At 47.0% G+C, this 25,531-nt stretch overlaps 1 protein-coding gene across 3 annotated transcripts in view; it reads left to right on the top strand.

The window, feature by feature from the left end:
* Nucleotides 1-25,531, top strand: part of smpd4 (sphingomyelin phosphodiesterase 4) — a 124,977-nt gene that overhangs the window by 30,096 nt on the left and 69,350 nt on the right. For all 3 annotated transcript variants that reach the window (XM_069933775.1, XM_069933774.1, XM_069933776.1), the window contains exons 6-9: nt 987-1,039; nt 3,156-3,307; nt 9,897-10,029; nt 16,584-16,655. In XM_069933775.1, the coding sequence (XP_069789876.1) occupies nt 987-1,039; nt 3,156-3,307; nt 9,897-10,029; nt 16,584-16,655 (410 nt within the window). The remainder of the gene's footprint in view (nt 1-986; nt 1,040-3,155; nt 3,308-9,896; nt 10,030-16,583; nt 16,656-25,531) is intronic.

The raw sequence follows: 25,531 nt of genomic DNA, 5'->3' as shown, positions 1-25,531 counted from the left end.
GAATGTACAAACTCTTTGCCGGTGGCTCAGGATTCTAACCCTTGTCTCGATTGTTGGCGCTGTCACACCGTTGCGCTATCTGCTATGTCCCCGCTCACTGGATCTTCCACCTGTACAGTCTCAAGTTGCTATTTGCACTTGTATTTTCCTCACTTCATGGATCAGTTGGCCAGTCCCGAGTGGCAAATGAGGAGTAACTGGTATATATACTAGTATCAAAAACATGAAACACTTTGGACCTTCTCGAATCCTGGCTCCGATACCTGATTCCCATGAGGCAGTCTCCAGCAGCCTGTGCGGGACCCATGACCACATCTCCAGCAGCCTGTGGTCTACTTCCCTGTAGGATCATCTCTTCTGCTGCTTGACTACCCTGCAAAATCTGGGCAGCAAGTCTCAGGAGTGCAATAAGGAATATTAGCATCTAGTCCTACATAACACACCTGCTCAATGAAAAGTGTTCTCCCCCTTTCTGGTGCCCTGCACCGTCAGCTGCCCTTTCAGAGTCTGCAACCCCGAGCTCAGGCTCCGCCATTTGGGCGCAGACCTCCGTGGTTGCAGGGTTTTGCTTACAAACACCATCAGCTCCTTTTAACAAGCCCTTTAAAGCCTGTACAGAACTGCCAGCATTGGGACCGGTCATTTGAACCCTTTGCTCCCCCAGGTCCACACCAGCGGCAGCAGTGCTGCCACAGCTGCTCCGGCAGTGCTGCCATTTTTGTTTTCCTGTATTCTTGTAACCCTAAAGTACCCAATTGCATTTAAAAAATTTCTACTCTTACTAAGCTCAAGTTCTATTGGCTTCTGTTCTGTTATGTAATAAAAGCACAGTGAACATATGTGGCTGCTGCCAAGTACTCTAGCTGTTTCAGTGTGCTGAAGGGTGTTCGGGTAAGCACTGATGGATTAACTGTAAAGGAGAAACTGCAATGGAGGGTTTTTCATCTTATTAAAAATTGATTTTTATCTTTAACCGATATTACAAGATCCCTTTGAATATTACTTCTTCAGTTTTGCTATGCACCTTACTGCAACACGGGTGAGTGGCTGTTACACCCACCCAGAATGTGGGCATGTCCTTCCTTGGAGCTGCCTGAGGTGAAACACACTGGCCATATGCTTTAGAACTTGTCCTGTGAAGATGAGGCATCCCCACCCAAATTCTGCATTATGAACAGAAACCTTCTTGCCACAGGCAGTGAGACTGCTGAATGACAACTGGTAGGCAGAGGAGGGTGGTGGTGGAGGAGTCACCCACTGTGACTCTATTTATTAAAAATAATAGTATTTGTTTATACGTACTGTACACACTTGTATCGTTATGTGTGTTTGCAGTGTTTTAGATGGAGGACTCGAACGTTTTGTCAGGTTCTACTTGTACAATTGGTAACAGGTCATTTTGGCCCACGAATCCATGCCGTCCAATTTACACCCCATTAACTGACACCCTCAATATGTTTCTAACATTGTGAAAAAATCGCATCCCCCAGGGAAAACCCACATAGACACAGGGTGAACATACAAACTCCTTTCCCTGGTTCCGACTGGTGGCACTGTAAAGACGTTGTGCCACGCTGACCGTGCCGTATTATTGGTCTCTACCTCAATCTGTCTGTCACTGAAACCTGCATCCATGCCGTTTCAAGTCATTTTCCAAAGTTAATTTCTGGCTAACTACTTGGCTTCCACCAAAAACCTGATCTCATTCAAACCTGCCCATCGAATCTTCACCCCTGACCTTGTTCTCACTGAACTGGCTGAGCTGGATTTTTCATCCCCCATGACCACCTCCCCCACCTGATTGTTACTCATCCTTCAATCTTTAGAATTGAATCTCCTCAATCTGCCATTGGCAAACATGCCTTCAGTTGCCAGAAATTTGCTTCCTAACTCCAAGCCTCTTACCTCTTTGAAGAGATAGCATAAAATCAATTTCTTGCTCTAAGTTATTGTACAGCACCTTCAAACATTTTACTCAGTTGAAGTTTCACTCAATGTTTTACAGAGAGTGGCAGCTGAGTGGAATGACCTTCTGGAAGAGGTGGTTGCAGTAGGGTCAATTTTGTCATATAAGAGAAGGTTGGATGAGTACCTGGATGTGAGGGGGGGTTGGAGGGTTATGGGCAGGGAGCAGGTAGGTGGAACTAGTGGAGTTTCACTTAAATCAGTGCAGACTAGAAGGGCCGATATGGCCTGTTTCCGTACTGTAATTGTTATGTGGTAGTGAGGGTTTCAGATGCAGTTAAGAACATCTGCAGATGCTGTGGTGGGGGGGGTGGGGGGGGGGGGTGGTATCAAGTGCAATAGACAAATGTGCTGGAGAAACTGGGCATGCAGCATCGATAGGAAGTTAAGGATAACCAACATTTCAGGCCTGGGTGTGTATTCTAGTTCCCTGACCTCAGCTGCCTCATTTTCCGCCATCTGTTACACAGAAGGTCTCAAAGCCCCCTGCTTCCTCCTCAATAATGGATCCAACCAGTCCCCCTCCACCACCACCCTCCTCTGCCTGGCAGAACTTGTTTGCCCTCTCAATTGTCTCATCCCTCTTTCTCCAACTCCAAGGTGTAGCCATGGATACCTGCAAGGGTCCCAGCTAGTAAGCCTGCCTTTTTGTTGGCTATGTGGAGCAATCCATGTTTACAGGCCCACGCAGCCAAGGTTCTTCAACTCTTCCGCTGCTTCTTCAGCACATGGCGAGAGGGCAAGGCACTTAGCGAGAGCAAAAGACACGTGAAAGTGGAGAACTTGCCGTGAATGGGAGGAACTTCACAAGGGTGGGAGGAACTTGATGAGAGTGGGAGGGAATTTGTGAAAGTTTAAAGCCCTTGACGATGGAGGGGGCATTTATTGAGAGCGGAGGATGCGTGGTGAATGTGGGAGAACCTGACGAGGGAGGGAGGCATGGCCTGAATAAGGCCCTTTATTTCCTGTGGATGCTGCATGACCTGCTACGTTTTTCCAGCACATTTGTGTATTGCAGTCACAATTGCAGACTGCAAAGATGAGTTGCATCAGATTGTCTGCCTTGCTTTGAGGTCCATAAGGATGTTTCTGCACTGGGTAAAGCTGTTGTTGGACTGCCTCAATCAGACTGTAAGGGGTGAACCTATGCCTTGTATTTTGTGCAATAGCGTTGTCATTTCCTGTTACAGAATTGTCCACCGGGACAGCTTTTCAGCACCTCGGATAGTGCCTATTTTGTGGTTGCTGATCGGTATCTGAAATACTTCCTTCCAGTGGAAGGTAGCGTGCCACCGCCACCTTTTGTGAATGTATGTGGTGCTGCCTCTCCTCCAGCACCAAGGTATGTGTGCCCTTTCTCTCTGACCTCTTCTTGTGTTGAATGTTGTCTGCACGACAGACTTTTAATTTGCTGGCTAATACGAGGCTGGGCTTTGTCTGGGGTCACTGATGAGCAAGGTATGTAGGCTTTTGGCAACACTGTTGGCTGCAATCCTTGCAGGTACCTTTTTGTCATTTAAGTTCTGCTGGTCATTGAGGACTAAGATTGCATTCAGCAAGTGTACGTATTGCTGATGCATATGCACTGAGTGTTGATGTAATTGAGGACTTGTTCAGAGTGGTTCATGAGAAATAATCAGATTTGCATCAATAAAGACTGCATTTAGGCAGGGGGGGAATGGAATCGATGAGTGTCCAACAAAGAGGAAAGTGGGCAACACTGACACAGGCCCTTCTGCCCATCTACATTGGCGTATTTGGGCAGCATGGGCTCATGGACCAGAATGCCCTGTTCCCATGCTGCATGTCTAAATTTTAAAAATTTACTCCAAGTCAACTTGCCCACATTACGTCCACAGCCTTCTATGCCTTGCCCGGTTTCCATCTAAATGTCTTAAAAGTAGTGCTTGTCTGATTCCATCCCCTCTAGCAGCAAGTTCCAAAGATCAACCACTCTTTCCCCTTGGGTTCCCTCTAAACCTTCTTCTCACCTTAAACCCATCCCCTCTTGTTTTTGATACCTACACCATGGGAGACAGATTCTGACTATTTACCCTATCTAACCTTGTACCTCCTCAGCTTCTCTTGCTCTTGGGCAAACAAACCGAGCCTATCAAATTTCTCCCCATTATTAAAATCCTCCAATCTAGGCAACATCCAGTCGAGCCTCCTCTACATCCACTGCAGTGCAACCATATCCTGCCTATAGATTGGTGACCAGAGCTGTGCCAAATAGTCCGAAAGTGCGGTCTAACCAGTGTACAATGCAACATGTTAACTGATAAATTGTGTGCCAGCCATATAACCGCTGATCAACCTATTCACACTAACCAGGGAACTTTGCACTGGAGCTCCCCTCAGAACCTTGTTGATTGACATTGCTCAGTGCCATGCATGTCTAGTCCTGATTTAAACAAGTGCAGAGTTACAGAGAGCAAAGTCAGCACAATTTTACCATGGTGAGGTTCATTCTGCAGTGTGATAATGGCAGAAGAGAAACTGTCCTTGAATCTTGTGGTCTATGATATCACACTTATGAATCATTTTCCCAACAACAGGGTGGGTGAATGTGTGTGGCTGGGGTGGGATGATATGTCACTGCCATATGCAAGTCTTACTGGCTTGCCTCTGCTGCTCGTTTTAAATAAGACCTCAGCCCATCAAGTCTGCACAATAAAGGCTACATTGCACTCATCTGTGGGGGATATATCCAGGGCCCCCGGCAATATTCTCCCTTGCTTCTCATCACAACCTGGGATACATCTCGTCCAGCCTTGGGATTTATTAGTCCCCGTGTTTTCGATGACACCTTCATACTGATGTGTTCCAGACTATCAATGTAATCCTCCCTGAACTATCCATCTTCCAAATCCTCTTGCTCAATACAAAGTGTCACATGAGGACCTCGCCCACCTGTTTGTCCCTCCCCCGCTACCCTTTTGTTCCTAAAGCCCCCCCACATCTCCATCGGGCACACAAAACTCAAAACGGTCAACCAGTTTACCTATCTCGGCTGCACCATTTCATCAGATGCAAGGATCGACAATGAGATAGACAACAGACTCGCCAAGGCAAATAGCGCCTTTGGAAGACTACACAAAAGAGTCTGGAAAAACAACCAACTGAAAAACCTCACAAAGATAAGCGTATACAGAGCCGTTGTCATACCCACACTCCTGTTCGGCTCCGAATCATGGGTCCTCTACCGGCACCACCTACGGCTCCTAGAACGCTTCCACCAGCGTTGTCTCCGCTCCATCCTCAACATCCATTGGAGCGCTCACACCCCTAACGTCGAGGTACTCGAGATGGCAGAGGTCGACAGCATCGAGTCCACGCTGCTGAAGATCCAGCTGCGCTGGATGGGTCACGTCTCCAGAATGGAGGACCATCGCCTTCCCAAGATCGTATTATATGGCGAGCTCTCCACTGGCCACCGTGACAGAGGTGCACCAAAGAAAAGGTACAAGGACTGCCTAAAGAAATCTCTTGGTGCCTGCCACATTGACCACCGCCAGTGGGCTGATAACGCCTCAAACCGTGCATCTTGGCGCCTCACAGTTTGGCGGGCAGCAGCCTCCTTTGAAGAAGACCGCAGAGCCCACCTCACTGACAAAAGGCAAAGGAGGAAAAACCCAACACCCAACCCCAACCAACCAATTTTCCCTTGCAACTGCTGCAATCGTGTCTGCCTGTCCCACATCGGACTGGTCAGCCACAAACGAGCCTGCAGCTGACGTGGACTTTTTACCCCCTCCATAAATCTTCGTCCGCGAAGCCAAGCCAAAGAAGACCTATTGAATATCTTCATATTCACCTTAATCCCAGTACCAAGGGCATTCTATGGCCTTTTTTGCTGTCTGAATTTCTTTAAATTTTCTGCTACACCTGCTATATTTCCTCAACTTGTTTGACTTCAGTTTTTGCATCTTTTTCTCTCTGACCAAACCTTTTAATACCCTTTGTCGCCTCAGAGCCCATTACTAACTGTTGGTGGAGAAGTAGTGTAGATGAATATCTTAGGTGATTAGCCACCTGCTGGGAGGGTTCATTGATTTTGATCTGTAATTTGAGAAGTGAGTGAGGGAACTTGCTAACACTGCACAGAGGCCATTGGGGATGTGCTTGCTTTTTAAAAAATGTTATTGCTTTACAGACTCAGACAGATATTAAGGAACAAATCCTCCCCTCTTACAGGCCATTGTTTGTTGAGTCTTCTCTTTCCCCTTTCCCTTCTCCACCTCCCATCCTTCACCCTCCCTCCCACTTTCCCTTCCCACCTCCCATCCTTCACCCACCCTCCAACTTTCCCTTCACGCCCCCTCCCATGCTTCACCAACCCTCCCACTTTCCCTTCCCCCCCCATCCTTTACCCTCCCTCCCACTTTCCCTTCACGCCCCCTCCCATGCTTCACCAACCCTCCCACTTTCCCTTCCCCCCCATCCTTTACCCTCCCTCCCACTTTCCCTTCACCCCCTCCCATCCTTCCCCCTCCCATCCTTCACCCTCCCTCCCACTTTCCCTTCCTCCCTCCCATCCTTCACCCTCCCTCCCATCCTTCACCCTCCCTCCCACTTTCCCTTCACCCCCCCATCCTTCACCCTCCCTCCCTCTTTCCCTTCCCCCCTCCCATCCTTCACCCTCCCTCCCACTTTCCCTTCACCCTCCCTCCCACTTTCCCTTCACCCCCTCCCATCCTTCACCCTCCCTCCCATCCTTCACCCTCCCTCCCACTTTCCCTTCACCCCCCCATCCTTCACCCTCCCTCCCTCTTTCCCTTCCCCCTCCCAACCTTCACCCTCCCTCCCACTTTCCCTTCACCCCCCTCCCATCCTTCCCCCTCCCATCCTTCACCCTCCCTCCCACTTTCCCTTCCTCCCTCCCATCCTTCACCCTCCCTCCCACTTTCCCTTCACCCCCCCATCCTTCACCCTCCCTCCCTCTTTCCCTTCCCCCCTCCCATCCTTCACCCTCCCTCCCACTTTCCCTTCACCCTCCCTCCCACTTTCCCTTCACCCCCCTCCCATCCTTCACCCTCTCTCCCATCCTTCACCCTCCCTCCCACTTTCCCTTCACCCCCCCATCCTTCACCCTCCCTCCCGCTTTCCCTTCCCCCTCCCAACCTTCACCCTCCCTCCCACTTTCCCTTCACCCCCCTCCCATCCTTCACCCTCCCTCCCACTTTCCCTTCTCCCTTCCCATCCTTCACCCTCCCACCCACTTTCTCTTCCCCCCTCCCATCCTTCACCCTCCCCTCCCACTTTCCCTTCACCCCCCTCCCATCCTTCACCCTCCCTCCCACTTTCCACACCCCCCTGCCATCCCTCCCTCCCATTTTCCCTTCCCCCCTCCCATCCTTCATCCTCCCTCCCACTTTCCCTTCACCCCCTCCCATCCTTCACCCTCCCTCCCACCTTCCCTTCACCCCCTCCCATTCTTCCTCCTCCCATCCTTCCCCCTCCCATTCTTCCTCCTCCCATCCTTCCCCCTCCCATCACCCTCCCTCCCACTTTCCCTTCCCCCCTCCCACTTTCCCTTCCCCCCTCCCATCCTTCATCCTCCCTCCCACTTTCCCTTCACCCCCCTCCTATCCACCCTCCCTCCCACTTTCCCTTCACACCCCCTTCCCATCCTTCACCCTCCCTCCCACTTTCCCTTCCCCTCTCCCATCCTTCAACCTCCCTCCCACTTTTCCTTCACCTCCCTTCCCATGCTTCACACCCCCTCCCATCCTTCACCCCCCCCATCCTTCACCCCCCCATCCTTCACCCCTCCTCCCATCCTTCACCCCCTCCCATCCTTCACCCCCCCTCCTATCCACCCCCCCATCCTTCTCCCCCCTCCCATCCTTCACCCCCCCCATCCTTTACCCCCCTCCCATCCTTCACCCCCCCATCCTTCACCCCCCTCCCATCCTTCACCCCCCTCCCATCCTTCACACCCCCATCCTTCACTCCCCTCCCATCCTTCACCCCCCTCCCATCCTTCCTCCTCCCTCCCACTTTCACCACACCCCCTCCCATCCTTCACCCTCCCTCCCACTTTCCCTTCCCCCCTCCCATTCTTCACCCTCCCTCCCACTTTCCCTTCCCCTCTCCCATCCTTCACCCCCCCATCCTTCACCCCCCCTCCCATCCTTCACCCCCCCTCCCATCCTTCACCCTCCCTCCCACTTTCCCTTCCCCCTCCCATCCTTCACCCTCTCTCCCACTTTCCCTTCACCCCCCCTACCATCCTTCACCCTTCTCCCACTTCAACATCAATAATGGCATGAAAATCAGTAAGAGCAGGAATACAAATGCATGACAACAAGGGGGAAGCCAACAGGACTACAAATTATTCTATTATTCACCATGTTCCCATTGAGAAAGGCTCTGGGAAGGTTAATCACACCTCCGTTCCAATGTGTCGCTAGGTGTGACTGCCACAGTCTCTCACCAATTAAAATTATACAAGTCAAAGCCAGAAATTTCGGAAATATGCTTTAGGTGTGTTCTGGAACCTGGCTGTGTACAAGGGTGGGATCTATCTGGGAAGACTTGGCGGATGCTCTTGGGGAAAAAAAACTACGAAGGTGGATTTTCCACAGGATCCAGAATTGTACCTTCTGGGGGACATTGGGGAAGTTGAGTTTAGACTGTGCAAACACCAAATACAGTTTGTGACGGTCATCTTGTCAATAGCCTGGAAGTGTACAGCGGTTCCGTGGAAGTCCGACTTCCATCTAAATATCGCATGATGGAATATGGAAAAACAGGGTTGCATTCCACTGGAGAAAATCACCAACAATTTATGGAAGAGATAATGACACATTCGTTGAAGTGTGGCAACTGTGTCTGTGGCATATCGGTGCACATATATAATTCACCCCCCCCCCCCCACCCTCCCCAAATCAAAGAAACAATCTGCCCCAGCAGGTAAAGGATTAAGAGTATGACATGGGGAATGTGGTACAGACAATATGTCTTTTTGTTTACCCGAGGTCCTCTCACCTCGAGAAGGATTGTTGCCTTTGTCGTTAGTTGGGTGATTTTATATGATTTGTATTTTGGTATTTGTATAATTTAAGGGAGAGGGAGGGGAGTGTATAAGGATGGGGGAAATAAGGACTTGTCAATCATATTACACAGAAAGAATATATAATATTTTGTTTATTGGTTACCACACCATAACGAATGTGTCATGTCTCCCTCTTAAATTATAATTAATTTTCTCCAGGGGATATGCTCTGCATCTCCACGTTCCATCTTGTGCTTATTTGGGAGTCAGATTTCCAGGTAACCATTATGCATTTCCTGGCCACCACCAAGACGACCTTCAGAATTGCATGGACATTCTCGGACACGTGTCCATAACATTCCCCCAAGCAGGAACAACACTGGATCCTGTGGATACTCAACCCCTGTCATTTTTTTCAAAATGTCCCCTTGCTCTATCCAAAAGGGTCTCACCTTGGTGAATAGCCACGTTGAATGCACAAAAATTCCTGCCTCTGCACTGCATCTAAAACGTAATTCAGAGATTTCTGGTTTTACCTTATGTAGTTTTTTGCGGCATAAGATATAGCTGTTGCAAGAAATTATATTACACCAGCCTATGTCTGGCATTAATAACTTCCATCATGCAGTCCCAACAGAAGTCGGACCAGCATCGTTCAGGAATTGTTGTTCCTAAATCTGTCTCCCGTCTTTGCCTCGATTTATGGAGACCCGTTTTCAAGCACACTTCATTTTTTTTTCAATTTTTGTTCTTCCCTAATGTAAGACTGTTACAGACACTAAGGCAATTCCTGCCGGTGGTGAATCTGTCTGCTTTGCAACAGGCAAAAAGAAATTTCATGTAATACAACACTGTTTTATTGGTATGACAATATCTTGAAAAAGCGTGCACAACCACTTTCTAGTTTTCCCTGCACTTTATCTCCCATCAGAGCTCAGAGTGTTCCATTCATCTCCTATGGTGGGCCCCACACCAGCCTATTGAAGCGTCACATATCCCATCAACCTTCAGTCAATACGGACCCAGCTGCACAAGAGATCTGGAGATCTGAAACACTACTTCAGGTAAGGGTTCAGTGCAGCTACTGCTGGAATGCAGTAAAACCCCCCAACCCCATTTGGGGATTAGTAGATGCCGGATAAGTGAATTTTCTGGTTGCTTGAGATTGTGTGTTGTGTGATTAGCAAGCTACCTGCCTGGTAGAGCCAATTTTAAACTTCTGTATGTTTACCTATTTGTTTTCTTTGTTTTTTTTTGCTGGTTGTTTGGATTCCAGATAATGGGGATTTTACTGTAGTTGATTTTCTGCCTTCCTTGCCTGGATAGTCCCTTTTATTTTAATTTTTCCAAGACTCATAGAACATTATTACATACTTCATATAGTATTTTAAAATTGGAGTCTCACCAAATCTCCCCCCCCCCCCCCCCCCCGCCCCTCAACTGCTAACATTTAAAAACAGAAGGGGTGTTTGAGTCTTCATTAATTAGTCTCTACCTTGATCTTCAGGAATTCAATGCTATTAACCTAACTATACCTTTTCGGTGAATTTAATTATATCCTTAAAGCCACTATGATTCAAATAAGGTTGCCATATTGTAACAAACACCTCCTATTTCTTTCTGAGACTACATTATCTTTTCCAGGGGAGCAGAACATTGGGGTGAAGGGGAGTCGAACTTCCATGCAACAGTGAGACATCTCCTGGCCACTGCGCTAGTGCATCCTCACAAAGTGGATTTGATAGGTTAATAGATTTGTGCCAATAACCATAAGATGTTCAGTTCTGGTTCTAATGGAAAATCCACTTTTATAATTTTTGTCAAAGTGACAAAAGGATCTTACTTTCACGCATAGCCAGGTTGAATATATAAATCTTCCAACCTCTAGACCACACGTAAAATATGAGTCCAGAATTTCTGATTTTAAACTTTAATTTTTGCAGTGGAAGGTATAATTGGTGCAAAAAAATTGTATTGTACCAATCTACTTCTGACATGAATAAATGATGCCATATTATCAGAGCACAATTTTGACCAATCCTTTTCCTCAAGAGATGTCGAGCTCAGACAAAGTCTGCTGCAGATTGGGTGTTTGATGATATTTGACCACAAGAAGAATTTCCGATCCCAGTCTCAAACCTACCTATGTTCACTACCGGGGCACGTTTCTGTCACCAGAACTTCCCGTGTACTTTTTTTCACTGCTCGGTGACTGCAGCTGTCTTTGGACTGCAGCTGACTTTGGACTGCAGCTGACTTTGGACTGCAGCTGACTTTAGACTGCAGCTGGCTATGGACTGCAGCTGACTTTGGACTGCAGCTGACTTTGGACTGCAGCTGGCTATGGACTGCAGCCGGTTATGGACTGCAGCCGGCTATGGACTGCAGCCGGCTATGGACTGCAGCCGGCTATGGACTGCAGCCGGCTATGGACTGCAGCCGGCTATGGACTGCAGCCGGCTATGGACTGCAGCCGGCTATGGACTGCAGCCGGCTATGGACTGCAGCCGGCTATGGACTGCAGCCGGCTATGGACTGCAGCCGGCTATGGACTGCAGCCGGCTATGGACTGCAGCCTTGTATCGTTCTCCTTCAATTTATGTTTGCCCAAGAATGCTGGAAATGCTCAGCAGATCAGGCAGCATGTGAAGGGAGAGAAACACAGGGAAGGTCAGTGATCTCACTTTCACCCATTCTGTACTTGCCAGCCTACTTTGTCTCCTAGATCAGTGACACCAATCTTTAAAATTCCACACCAGAATATCCCCTCAGTGACCTTCATTTTGTTGTTTTGCCAAGCTTCATTTCTCCAGTTTGCCTTGTCTCAGTGCCTACATCGGTCTGATTACTCTTTGTGAAACACATGGAGGCCTTTCCCCATTCCAGAGGTGATTGTGATTAAACCTTTTGAGCTAGTTGTTGAACAACGTTTCTGATGCACGGATGGCGTTGTTCCTTTTTCCAAAATGCTTCCTCTCCAGTGTTTGCTTCAGATTTCCGATTTATTGTCAGAGTATACGACATCACATTCAACCCTGAAATTCTTTTTTCCTGTAGGCGAAGCAGAATTGTGGTCCTGCAAAATGAAACTACACCATGTAGACAAATGAAGAACTGTAAACAGATAACGAATGTAAATTGCAAAACAGAGATAATAAAAAAAGTAAATGAAGTGCACAAGTCAGAGTCCTTAAATGAGTCCCTCATTGAGTTTGTCGTTGAGTCGGTGATGGGGGAGCAGGTGTTCCTGAACCTGGGGGTGCGAGCCTTGTGGAACCGAGACCTTTTTCCTGATGGCAGCAACGAGAACAGAGCACGTGCTGGGTGGAGTGGATCCTTGATGAATTGCTGCTGCTTTCTGACGGTAGCGTTCCCTGTCGATGTACTTAATAGTGGGGAGGGTTTTCCCTATGATGTCATGGGCTGTGCCACTACCTTTTTGCAGGGCTTTACGCCAAAGCCATTTGTCATTGAATTTTTCAGCCATTTCACCTCCCATGCTGCTTCAGGCTGAATGTGAGCCTGGTCTAGGTGATTGTGGAAAAATCCCATTTTCTACAGAATGATAGAGCATGGTGCATTATAGCACAGTAATAACCTTTGGTCCACAAGGTTGACCTGACCTATAGCAACCTATTAAAAAAACTAAACTTTCTCCATCTTATGACCCTCTATTTTTCTTTCATCTATGTGCCTAAGAGTCTCTTAAATGCCCCTAATATTTCAGTATCCAAGGCATTACAGGCACTCAACTCTATTAAATAAATAAATAGGTTTATTGCAAATGTATAGTCCCCTAAACATTCCTCCCTTCACTTTGTGCATACTGTATGTCCTCTTGTGTTTACTACACCCTCCCCCTTCTTCACCCCCCCCCCCCCCCGGGATGAAAGGTGAGGGCTGTCCACCCAATCCATGCCTTTATCAAGTCCCCTCTCATCCTTCTATGCTCCAAAGAGAAATCCAAGCTCTCCTAACCTTGCCATTGATTTGCTGTTTCATTTAACCTTTTGCCACCTGAGGCTTTATGCACTTCCCTTTAGTGGATGTGTCAAGGCTGCACCCTAAGTTGTCTTGTTATATTCTTATCAATCTTCAGTTGCTGTCTGCCTGATCCAGATCCCTTTCTCTGAACACAACTGAGGTTTGTAGTCATGATGTTGTTCTGGGCTTGCTCTTTCACGTGCCATCCTTAAAATAAGTTTATTTTTATTTTTAATGTATTCTATCACCTTTAAAGACTTGCTGTTGGTTTTGATTCCCTCACTCTTAATGGGTAAACATTTGAACCTTTGTAATATTCATTGAAATAACTTGGAAACAGGCTCATCTCATCAACATTAACCAACATGCCCTGCTTCTTTACTCCCACTTCCCCTCTTGTCCATGAAGTTATCCAAGCTGATGTACCTGCCTCCACCTCGTTGTCTGGCAGCTCATATCATGTGCCCACATCCCTGTGAGACAACTGTCCCTTCTAAATCCCACCTCACCCTCTCCTCTTAGATTCTCCCACTCTGGGAAGCAGACTGTCGTTCTTTACCATATCTATGCCCCTCATGATATTATAGACCTCAATACAATCCCCTCTGAACCTTCTGAAAACAGGCCTAGATTTTCCAATCTCTCATGATGATTTCTCAACTTCTCTAATTGTAAATCTCTTCTCCATCCTTTCCATCTTTCCCATAGCTCAGAGACCAAAACTGAATACAAATTTCCAAGTGTGACCTCACCAAAATCTTGCATAACTTCGTGATGTCTCAACACTCGTATTGTGTCCCAACTGAAAATGTCCATGGCGTGATTAGCAAGTTTGCTGATGACACTAAAGTATCTGGTATTATAGGAAGTAAAGATTGGGGCAGGATCTTGATCAGGTGGGCAGATGAGTAGTTGATGGAATTTAATACTGAGAAATGTGAGGTGCAGCATTTTGGGAAGTCTAAAGTGGGTAGGACCTACACAGTGAGCGGTAAGGATACAGGGAGTATTGTAGAGCAGGCAGGTCTAGCAGTATAGGTACCTAGTACCTTGACAATGGAGTCACAGGTAGATAGGGTGGTCAGAATAGGCTAGTGGCACACTGGGCTTCATGAGTGTAGAGGTTGGGAGGTTGTGTGCTGTTATGTAAGATGTTGGTGAGACCCCATGTGGAATATTGTGTTGGGTTTTGGTCACCGTGCTAGAGAAAGCTGGAGAAAGTACAGAGAAGATTTACAAGGATTTGGCCAGGACTTGGGGGCCTGAGCTAAAGGGAGAGGTAGAGCAGGCTGGGGATTTATTCCTTGGAGTGCAGGACGATGAGGGGTGATCTCACAGAGGTGAACAAAATCATGATCAGGTGAATGCAGAGAGTCTTCTGCCCAGAGTTGAGGAATCAGTAGGCCCTTTCAAATTGCCTTGTAAAATGGAGTTAAGCAGGCAATTTACTCAGTTGAAGACCCAGGCTACTTGAAAGGGCTGAACCAGGCAACCCCAGTCAAAATCCACCCGGGTCCCAGGCCTACCTTGGAGGTGGTCAGGGAACCCAGTAAAACTTACCCGGATGTCCTCCTCTGCCTATTTGAAAGGGGAAATGGTTTACCTGATTACTCTGGAACTTTAAACAGAAAGGGGCAGAAAGAACACAGGGAACAGGGGATTCCCTCTGGCTGCGGGATCCCCCTTAAATTGCCGGGTTGATGATCTAACAGGTAGGTTAGGCTGGTATTTGAAAGGTGCAGGAGGCCCATATGACCCAATAATCTCATCCAGGTCCCAGGAGGGCTACCAAACCAAAGGAAATGGGTTTAAATTGAGGGGGAGAGTTTTAACAGGAGCCTGAGGGGTAACTTTTTTAAACACAGAGGGTGGTGGGTTTCTGGAATGGGCTGCGAAAGATAGTCGTGTGCCTCAAAGAATCCCAAATCCTTATCTTTGATATTCTTCCAGAAAAAGGAATCTCAGAGGTGTATGTACTCAGACAATAAATCTGAAATCTAAATTCTAGCATCTTACCAGCTTATACTTGTCTTTTACCTCTGAAAGTAACATTTGCAATTTTCCATTGTTCCACAATCCAGTCATTGTCTCTTCAACACCTCTCCAGCAGTTTCCCTACCCCTGACCCCTGGTCTGAATCCTCTCCAGCAGTTTCCCTACCCCTGACCCCTGGTCTGAAGCCTCTCCAGCAGTTTCCCTACCCCCGACACCAGGTCTTTAGTTATCCAGATTCTCTTTCTGATATATTGTCAAGAGTACACACATAACATCGTGTAAAACCCTGAGAGGCGAGGCAGAATTACCAAAAAATCTGTACAATGTACACATGTAAACAGATAATATATATAAGCAAACTGCAATATAGAGAGAATTTTTTTTTTAAAGTGCACAAATAAGAGTCCTTAAACTGCCCTTTTTATACCATGGCACCACATTTGCCATCCTCCATTCATCCAGAACTTCTCCTCACCCCAGAGATAAGTTTAAAATGTCCATCAAGCGCCCCAACAATTTCCTTCCCACATTTTTCTGGGATGCACTGGTCTGGATCCATCTCGATATGATCGACAACTGCTGATGCCTCTTCATTTCTGATGCAGACATGACCTAGCCTATCTTTAGCAACCTCCCTCCCCTACTATTTCTGCTTATCCAATTTGACAGTAAACAATTTGCAAAATAATTAAGATCTTCCCCATCTCCTCTGGTTCGCACATAGACACCCCTCCTGATCCTTAATGGGACCCTATTTCCCTCATGACCCTTCTGTTCTTAATGTACTTAAAATCTTTATGTATTCTCGCTTACACTGTTGGCCACAGCCATTTTAAAACTTCCTTTAGCCTTCCTTATTTCCCTCTTTGGCGCTACATACTCAAGGAATTCCCTCAAACTTGTCTGCCCCTTTCTAAAATGTGCCTCCTTTCTACTTTCTAATCTGTCTCTCTCTCTCCCTCTTGTTAACCAGGGTCCCTTTATCTTGCCATTCCTGTCCTTTACCCCACTGGGAACATGTTTGTCCTGGCACTTAAACAGCTTCTACTGATCATATCAAAATTGGCCCTGCCCCAATTTGGGATTCTAACTTGAAGACCCTTTTCCATAACTGTCTTAAACCTTACAGAATTGTGGTCACTGGTGGACCCCACCGATCCCTCGGTTACCAGTCCAATTTCATTCCCCAGTACAAGGTCCACTATTGTCCCTTCCCAGGTCGTCCTCTCTGTTTCCATAGAAATGTCTCCTAGACACATAACATCCAATCCCATGACAGTTTGGCGTAACCAGTCAGTATTTTTTATTTGAAATTTTTAAGTTTTCCATACATGTAATCATAGCCAGATACAAAATACATAGTAATGAGAAATCAATGTCAAATCCATTGCGTGATGTATAAACCTCAATCCCCTCTCTTCCCCCTTCGCACCCCCCACACCCCCGCCCACCAAATAAACCCAATAGCAAAATAAATAGCATAGAAAATAGAATAGAAACCTGGCTGCCAGAGGGTCCCTTTCCCCACACAGCATCATTTATATCTGAATACATTTAAAGGAGGGGGTGGTTCCCACCCATGGGGGAGGGAAGGGGCCAGTTCCCACTGGTTCATTACCTTTATCTTTTTTTAAAACAGATCTTTGTTGAAATGTGGCTTCACCATTATTCCCTCGAATTGTATCAAAAGATGCAGTCTCCCCACGTCAAGGTATGTCTGTTCAATTATTTCGTGTTTCTACTTGGATAGGAAATGTGAGGGCTGGTTTTATCATTTGCCTCTGCACCCTGCAAGCTTCATGGGACTCTATTCTGTAATCTAAAACCAATTTACTAATCTGCAAATTCTTTATTTTTGTTTAATCTGCACGTTTCCTGCTCTTGTGAAACACAAATATGTTTCAGGCTCTAAAGGGCTGTTTTGTATCTGATGACTGACCATGGGTAGATGGGGAAGTTCATGTTTCGTGTTGATTCACTGTGAAACCCAGTGCTGTGCGTGGATTTGTTCATTGGGTTCATGCCCCTCCCCGTAGGATTTCCCTGTCCAAAGAGATTGCAGAACCCCTTACAACTCTTCCTTTGCAAGGTGCAGAGCGGGATGGAGTGAAATCCCTGGGAATGGGTATATCTGCTGCCTTGCGAGAGGGAGCCTGTGGGTAGGAGAAGAGGACTTTGCTGTCAGGATGATCACTACTATTCCACCAGGCCCTGCAACATACAGTTGGATGCAGTGGCACCAGGTGTTCTTTGCATTGTCCAGGTAGAGGAAGTAAGGAATGGGTAGTTAAAGATGTACAGAATGGAAAGGGGCCCTTGGCCTCAACTTGCCTGTGTCTAGCTGAGCTCAGCTTATTTGCCTATATTTGGACCATTTCCTCTTCCTTGTCCTTGTACCCGTCCAAATGTCTTTTAAGCATTGAGATTGTCCCCACCTCTACTTCAGGCATAGAAATCTTTGGCCTGATTACAAAGCTGTGATGTTAACTGCTTTGACCCTGAATATATTAGGGGATTCTTGCATCTATTGGAGTTCATGAAGGGCTTGGATTAGCAGAGGCGCCTATTGACGCTGAGTGGTGCTACCTTCTATAATGTGGCTGGAGAGGGTGGAACTGCAACTGTTTCAGGTCCAACTAGTCAGACCCATGCTCATGACATTTGAAATTAGTGTAATTCGTTCCCTGAAGGTAGAAACTCACGTGAATAGGGTGGTGAAGAAGGCTTTTAGTATGCTGGTCTTTATCAATCATTGCATGGAATATAAGAGTTGGGAGGTGATGTTGAGATTGTATAAGACGTTGGTGTGGCCTAATTTGGAGTTCTGTGTGCAGTTCTGGTCGCCTAATTATAGGAAGGATATAAACAGAGTGGAGAGAGTGCAGAGAAGGTTTACCAGAATGTTACCTGGGTTTCAGCATCTAGAGTATAGGGAGAGATTGGACAGATTAGGTCTTTATTCTTTGGAGCGTAGAAGGTTGAGAGGGGATTTGATAGAAGTATTTAAGATTATGAAAGGGATAGACAGAGTGGATGTGGATAGACTATTTCCATTAAGAGGAGGAAAGATTAGAACAAGAGGACATGAGTTAAGAATTAAGGGGCAGAGGTTTAGAGGTAACATGAGGGGGAACTTCTTTACTCAGAGAGTGGTAGCCGTGTGGAATGAGCTTCCGGGAGAAATAGTGGCGGCGGAGTCAATTGTATTATTTAAGAAAAGGTTGGACAGGTATATGGATGAGAAGAAGATGGAGGGTTATGGGCATTGTGCAGGGAGGTGGGACTAGAGAGGGGTGTTTGGTTCAGTGCGGACTAGAAGGGCCTAATGGCCTGTTTCCGTGCTGTAAATTATGTTATGTTATGTTAATTGTACTCACTGAGTAGTTTTCACCTCGGTTAAATTTACCATTGTGATGCTTCTCCTTCATTTAATCTGATAAATTGCTCTTTGTACATGATATCATGATCTCCAACATCAGAATTCATTTAGGCTGCAATTTCAGCCAAAAGCACTTGGTGAAGCTTCCCCTGACCATCTGTCAGGAGTTAAGTACTTCAGGATGCCTAACCTTGAGGAAAGATGCATAATGGAAATCAAATGATAAAGGTGATAGAGGGAAAGACCCAGCTCAGCAAACCAGATGGAAAACTAATTTAAAATATAACCGTCAGTGGGAGTGTATTTAAAGTCACACAGCATTAAAACAGGCCCAACTTGTCCATACCAACCCAAATGCCCCACTGCTTGTGTTTGGCCCATATCCCTCTAAACCCATCCTGTCCATGGATCAGTCATTTTATTTCTTAAACATTGCAGTAGTAGCTGCTTCAAACAACCCCTTCTAGGTTCAATACACCCACCCAACCATTGTGGGTTTAAAAAAAAGTTACTCTTCCAGTTCCTGTTCGATCTCTTTCCTTCCCCTCCCCACCCGCCCCTCCAACATTAAAGCAGATCCTCTGGTTATTGATTCCCCTTCTCTGGGCAAAACACTCCATGTTCACCTGATCTATTCTAATATTTTTCTTAATTTATTTTTTATTTTAAAAAAATTTTATACATATAGCACAGTAACAAGCCATTTCAGCCCTACGAGCCCATGCCACCCATTTACACCCCATTAACCTACACCCCTGGTACATTTGTGAACAGTGGTGGGAAACCAGAGTCCCCGGGAAAAACTTACAAACTCCTTACAGACAGCGTAGGATTTGAACCCTGATTCCGATCGCTGGCGCTGTAACAGCGTTGTGCTAACCTCTACGCTAATCATGCCACCCCTATGATTTAGACCCTTAAAATTTGGAATATCAAAGTCTGTGTAACAGGAATAATATAATAAATCTTGGGGGATTTCTGTCTGCATATTAGACCATGCGAAACTTAATGGTGTGGAGGGCAATCAAAAGATCTTGTTTACTGAGAAAGATTTAATTAATAATCTGATAAAGAAGTCTTTAGGAAAGTGTGATCATAATATGAAAGAATTTGGGGTAAAAGATTAAAAAAGGAATGAGTTCAATATGGAGCTAGGATCTTGAATCTAAACACACTTTCTGACTGGCAAATTGGGAACCCGCTTGGAAAGATATTATAGAAATAAGGAACTGCTGATGCTGGTAATCTAGCATAAAAATGGGCCGGGCTGCATGAGTGGGAAGAGAAATGGTTGTAAGTCTGACTCATCATCACAACTGGGAAGGAGAGAAGAGCTTGTTAAGCTGAGGGAGGGTGGGGTGGGGGGGGAGAGGACTAGATCTGATTGGATAAAACTGTGATGACCCTGGGAATAGGCAATTAGTGTGAGAATATAGACAAAGTAATAAAGGGGTTTTAAAAAGCAGCGCAGGAAGGTTCAGCCCAGCACGTCGGGCTGACTATGTCCACCACTTCCAGAGAGCTGTAAAAAAAACCAAAAATCCAGTAATCTGAAGTAGTAGAGTTTATGAGCCAGTGCAGAAGGCTGCAGCATGTCCAGATGGAAGACCAGATGTTTGTGACAGGGCAGGGCTCTACAGGTCAGTGGATGGGGAACTAAAATGGTAGGCCAAGGGAAATTTGGAGTCACCCCTGCAGACTGAAAGCAAAGCGATCACCCCATCAATGTGGTGTCTCCATTGCAGAGGAGGCCACATTGGAAACCGAGCACATCACAGCACAGTACAGGCCCTTTGGCCCATAATGTGGTGCCGACCAATAAACCTTCTCCACATCAATTTGATCCTTTCCTCCTTCAGACCCATAACCCTTTATTTTTCTTACATCCATGTGCTTCTCCAAGTCTTTTGACCATCGCTGCTGTACCAGCCTCAAGTGCCTCACCCCCTCCCTGACAACAGATTCCAGGCAGCCGCTGTTCTGAAAAATAGACTTGTTTCTGACATCTCCCTAAACCTTCCTCCACTCACCATAAACAAATGTCCTCTGAGTGTTGCCCCAGGAAAAAGGTGCTGGCTGTCCAATTATCTAGGGCCATTAGAAAAGCCCTAGCCCTAGGAAGGGAAGAGGAGAGAGGACAGGCATTGCATTGCATTGCCTGTGATTACAACGGGAAGTGACGCAAGAAGGTTGTTGTTGGGAATGGAAGAGTGAGCCAGGTAGAATCAGCAGAATGCTGAAATGGGAGGGGGGGGTGGGGTGGGGGAGATGTGTCTGGAAATCTCTCTGAAGAGAATGGAAATCGAGGAGAGTGATCTGTAACGTGCAGAGGCTGCTGGTCTGGGAGGCTCCAAAGAAGAGGCATGAGAGCAGAGGCATGGAAAGTAGAGGAGGAGCAGTGGTAAGAGCTTTGAGTACAATGGAAGAAGGAAGTTGTTTCAGAGGCTTCTGTGCAGAAATTTTCATCATTGGGACCAAATAACTTGGGAGAGTGGAATTAAGATCTTGGTCCTTGCAGGAGGTAGGGTGGGGCAAGGGGAAGCTGTGGGAATCAGTGGGCGCTTCATAGATGTGAGCTAGCCCATCTCTTGAGATGGAGACTTAAGACTCATTATTATTGTCATGTAATACTACCTTTAGAGGGTTACATACATGAAATTCTTTGACTCTTGTCTACCATAAGGCAGACAGTCACCACTTTGTTCAGTGACCCTCACATAAACCACAGCACCTGATCTCCACCAAGTACTGACCAGGCCTGGGCTTGCTTAGCTTCTGAGATCAAACAATCTCAGGCGTATTCAGGCTATTAGTTGCTGAGGTGTGATGCAAGAACCAACTTGTGTTTAATTAATAAATTACAATATTCAGATAATCCCTTCAAAGCCAAAGGCCACGGGTAAAGTAATCCATCTGCGGTGGCTAACAAGGGAGGTTAAAACTGTTAGATCAAAGCGTTAAATTATTCCCACAAGTCTGGATTGAGATTCAGATTTTGGCTGAGCAGGACCGAGAGTTTGAGTCAGAAATGTGAGAGAGACCTCGTGAGAAATGAAAGAGCCTCCGTAGATGCACAGAAAGGTTGGCCCATGTTAACGTGGGTAGGAGGAGTGATGTGAAGAAAAAAATAAACCTTGGAGAAATCAAATACTCTGGCTGCTTTTGAAATTTCTTTATTGTCATTAATAGTACAGAACATGTAATATTACACAAAATCACCTTCTACCTACCTTAAGGCTGACAAAGAGTCACCATTAGTGTTGCCAGGGCTCCTTACAGTACGAGAGAAGGAGAAGCAAAAGAGAGTTCCTTCAGGGTCTCTGAGTGTCCCTGGATTCAACTCTAACACAGGTTTTGCAGCCACACAGACTCCTGTTCAATCCATTGGCAGCCCAAGCTCCAGATCCAAACATCTTATATGATCAGGAAGCCTTCAGCACCGGAGGCCCTTCTTGTCCTCAGTACCCTCTTGAATCCTGTCTCCAATACCTGGTTTCCAGTAGCCCACAGCCCATGCAGGTCCCCTGACTGCAAGTCACCCGCACCCTGTGTGGGTCCCTCAGCCGCTGTGCCCCTCGCTGGTCCGCTGATGAGGTCACCATTCCTGTAGGGTCTTTTCCTCTGCTTTTCCTTCTCAACAGTGAGTGTTGTCCTCGTTACTGGTGCCCTGTGCTTCTCCCTGAGGTCTGAGACTCCTTGTGTCCACTGCCGAGCACAGGTGCTGCCATCTTGGGCACAGACCTCCGAGGTTGCTGGATCTTACTTACAATCACCATCAGCTCTTTTAACAAGCCACTTAAAACCTGTACAAAGCTGCCAGCCTTAGGACCTTGTGGTTGACTGCTTCAGAGCAGCGCTGTGTCTCTGCTCTCCAGAGTCTGCACCAGCAGCTGTGCTGCCGTTACAGCAACTCTGGCAGCAACCATTTTTTATTCATGGAAGTAAACAGTGAATCCCTCCAGAAATACAGGAGATCAACTGGACGAGAGTAAGCAAAGTGCAGAAAGAGCTTGGCATTAACAGAAACCTATTGGAAGAACAAATGGGATCGAAAGCTTAAGAGGTCCCCAGGAACAAATGACATGCCTTCCCAAGTTTTGAAATGCTTCTTGACCAGTTCCCGTACACTGTAAGGAAATGTAAATGTTAACCCTATTAGTTAAGAAAGGAAGGAGGGATAAAATAGTCAGAACAAGCCCAAAACATCGGTTCTGTATCTTTGCTTTTGCTACATAACGGACGCTGACCTGCTGAGTTTGTCCAGCTTTTTGTGTTTTTAGTTATAAAATAAAGTGGACCATTAGCCTGCCATCAGCAGTAGGGGTAATTGGGAAAACTGCTTTTAAGGATGTAGGAAACTGAAGCAGAAGGATGTAATTTGGCCACTTATTGGCTGTGCGGGAGAAGACAGAGAATAGTGGTGAATGGTTACTTCTCAGACTATGAGCCCTGTAACTAGTGGTGTGCCTCAGGGATTGGTGCCGGGACCCTTTGTCATGTATATCAATGATCTGGGTGATGATGTGGTATATTGGATCAGCCATTTTGCAGACGACACACAGATTGGAGGCATCGTGGACAGCGAGGGAGGCTTTCAAAGCTTGCAAAGGGATCTGGACCAGCTGGGAAAATGGGCTGAAAAATGGCAGATGGAGTTTAATGCAGACAAGTGTGAGGGGTATAATGTACAGTAAATGCAGGTCGGCTTTTTCCACTGAGGGTAGGTGAGATACAAACCAGAGGACATGTGTTAAGGGTGAAAGGGGAATGGTTTAGGGGGGATCTTCTTCACATGGAGAGTGGTGGGAGCGTGGAACAAGCTGCCAGCTGAAGTGGTGAATATGGGCTCAATTTTAACATTGGACAGGTACGTGGATGGGAGGAATATGGAGGGCTATGGACTGGTTGCAGGTCAGTGGGTCTAGTCAGAAAATGGATTAGCACAGTCTAGAATCTGTTTTCTGTGCTGTAATGTTCTATGTCTGCTCTACCATTCAGGACGGTCATGGCTGTTTTTTTTTGCATCAGCATCACTTCATTGCATTGATGCCATATATTTTGGTTTCCTATATCGAAGTACAGCTGCACAATCCTTTATCTGGACAACTAAAATCCAGAAAGCTCCAAAAGCTGGCATTTTTCTTCTGGTGCTGGTACAGAAAGAGAGAGAGAGACAGCAGAGCGACTAGGTTGGGCGGGGAGGATAGAGACAGCAGCGCGACTAGGTTGGGCGGGGGGGATAGAGACGGCAGCGCAACTAGGTTGGGCGGGGGGGTAGAGACGGCAGCGCGACTAGGTTGGGCGGGGGGGTTAGAGACGGCAGCGCGGCTAGGTTGGGCGGGGGCATAGAGACGGCAGCGCGATTCAGATGGGCGAGGGGGAGAGAAAAGGCAGCACGACTCGTGCGGGTGGGAGAGATACGGCAGCGCGACTTGGGTGGGCGAGGGGAGAGGAGAGAGAAGCGGCAGCGCGACTCGGGTAGGTGGGGGGGTAGAGAGATGCCAGAATGACTCGGGTGGGCGGAGGGGTAGAGACACCTGCGCAACTCAGGCGGGTGGTGTGGGGAGAGATGGCAGCGCGACTCGGGCGGGGGGGGAGAGATGGCAGCGTAGCGAGGGGGGGGAAGAGATGGCAGCGTAACTCGGGCGGGCACTGGGGTGAGAGATGGCAGCGCGACTCGGGCGGGCAAGGGGGAGAAAGACGGCCGCACGACTGGAAGGGGGTGGATATGGCAGCACAATTCTTGTGGGCTTAAATCTGGGGCAGCTGGCTTTTGTTCTGAAATCTGGAAAAATCTGAAATTCAGAACACGTTGTCCCCCAAGGGCTCCAGATAAAGGATTGTGTACCTGTATCTAGCAGTCTTTATATCTTGAGTTTATTCAGTGATTGATCCTCTTATCACCCACTGGGGTAGAGAGTTCCAAATGTTTACTTCAGTTAGGGTGACAGAATCTCATCCCACATCTGAATGCTGAGGCCCTTTGTTTGAGACTAGGCAGCCCAATCAGTAGAAACGTCACCTCCACCTCTGCCCTGTCAAACCTCTTCAGGGCTTTGGACATCTTAATGAGGTGGTCTTTGACCGTACAGACCTGAATCAGGCTTGGTGTTTCAGGATCTCACCCTGGAAAGTCTTTTCTGCACTCCCTCCTTCGAGCAAATCCTTCATGAGATCGGAAAAGCAGATCCTCTAGCTGCACCGCCATGCAGCTCCCGTGACCCTAGATCGACCATGGCTTCTGGCACTGTCTGTGTGGAGTTTGCATGTTCTCTCTATGCAACACCAGGGTGGGGAAAGCCCAGACAGTCTCTAGGCCTTTTCATACCACAGGCGAGGGGTGACCCTAGTTAGACCTGGGTGAAACAGGACCTCCCGGGCTTTTCACACTGCGGTCCAAATTCCCTGTAATTTGCCCCCCAGCAATGACATAGTGAATGATACACACTCACAGGAAGTCCTACCAGAAGTTGGAAGACTGTGTGTACACACACACACACTTGCAGACCAAGGGAAGGATACACAACCATTTAAATAGAAAGTAGGCAACGTGACAACGCTTCACTTGCTTAGCCATTTGCCGATTCAGACCACAGGGAGAGGGTGGCCCAGGAAAATGTTTCCCGGGCCGACATTTTCACACTGTTGTTTCCCGGGAGGATTTCCGGGAATTTCCATTTTTCACGGCAGTGTGAAAAGGCCTAGACTCTCTCCCGCATCCTGAAGACATGCTGGTAGGTTAATTGGCCACTGAAATAATGAGTAATGAAAAGTTATTACATTGTGGTCATGTATGTGACACCAGCATACCAAAATTCTTTATCCAAATGGAGTCCAGATATTCTACAGGTGCCCACTACCTGAAGCAACGATGCATTGAGTTTTGTCCCAGTTGCCTGTTTAAAATGGCCTGCCTGTATTTTTTTTAAAAATCAGGGTAATTACTGTCACAGCTTCAGACAACTTTAGGTGGTTCTTCCTCAAATGTGAATCCACTGAGTTCTGTCCACTTCACACCAGCATCAACGGGGTGGTCTGCTTATCATAGAACCATAGTATAGTACAGAAACCAGGCCATTTGGCCCTTCTGATCTGGGCCGAAACATAATTCCGCTAGTCCTTTTAGATTGAATGGCAGAAATCCAGCAGGTTTTCACGGGCCGGACTGTGCAGCTGTTTGGAGTCAAACAAAAAGACTGCAGACACGG

Source organism: Narcine bancroftii, chromosome 4 (assembly GCF_036971445.1).
Source record: "Narcine bancroftii isolate sNarBan1 chromosome 4, sNarBan1.hap1, whole genome shotgun sequence".
Lineage (NCBI taxonomy): Eukaryota > Metazoa > Chordata > Chondrichthyes > Torpediniformes > Narcinidae > Narcine > Narcine bancroftii.
The sequence above is the reverse complement of the archived record's forward strand: the minus strand, read 5'-3'. Positions and strand labels throughout refer to the sequence as shown.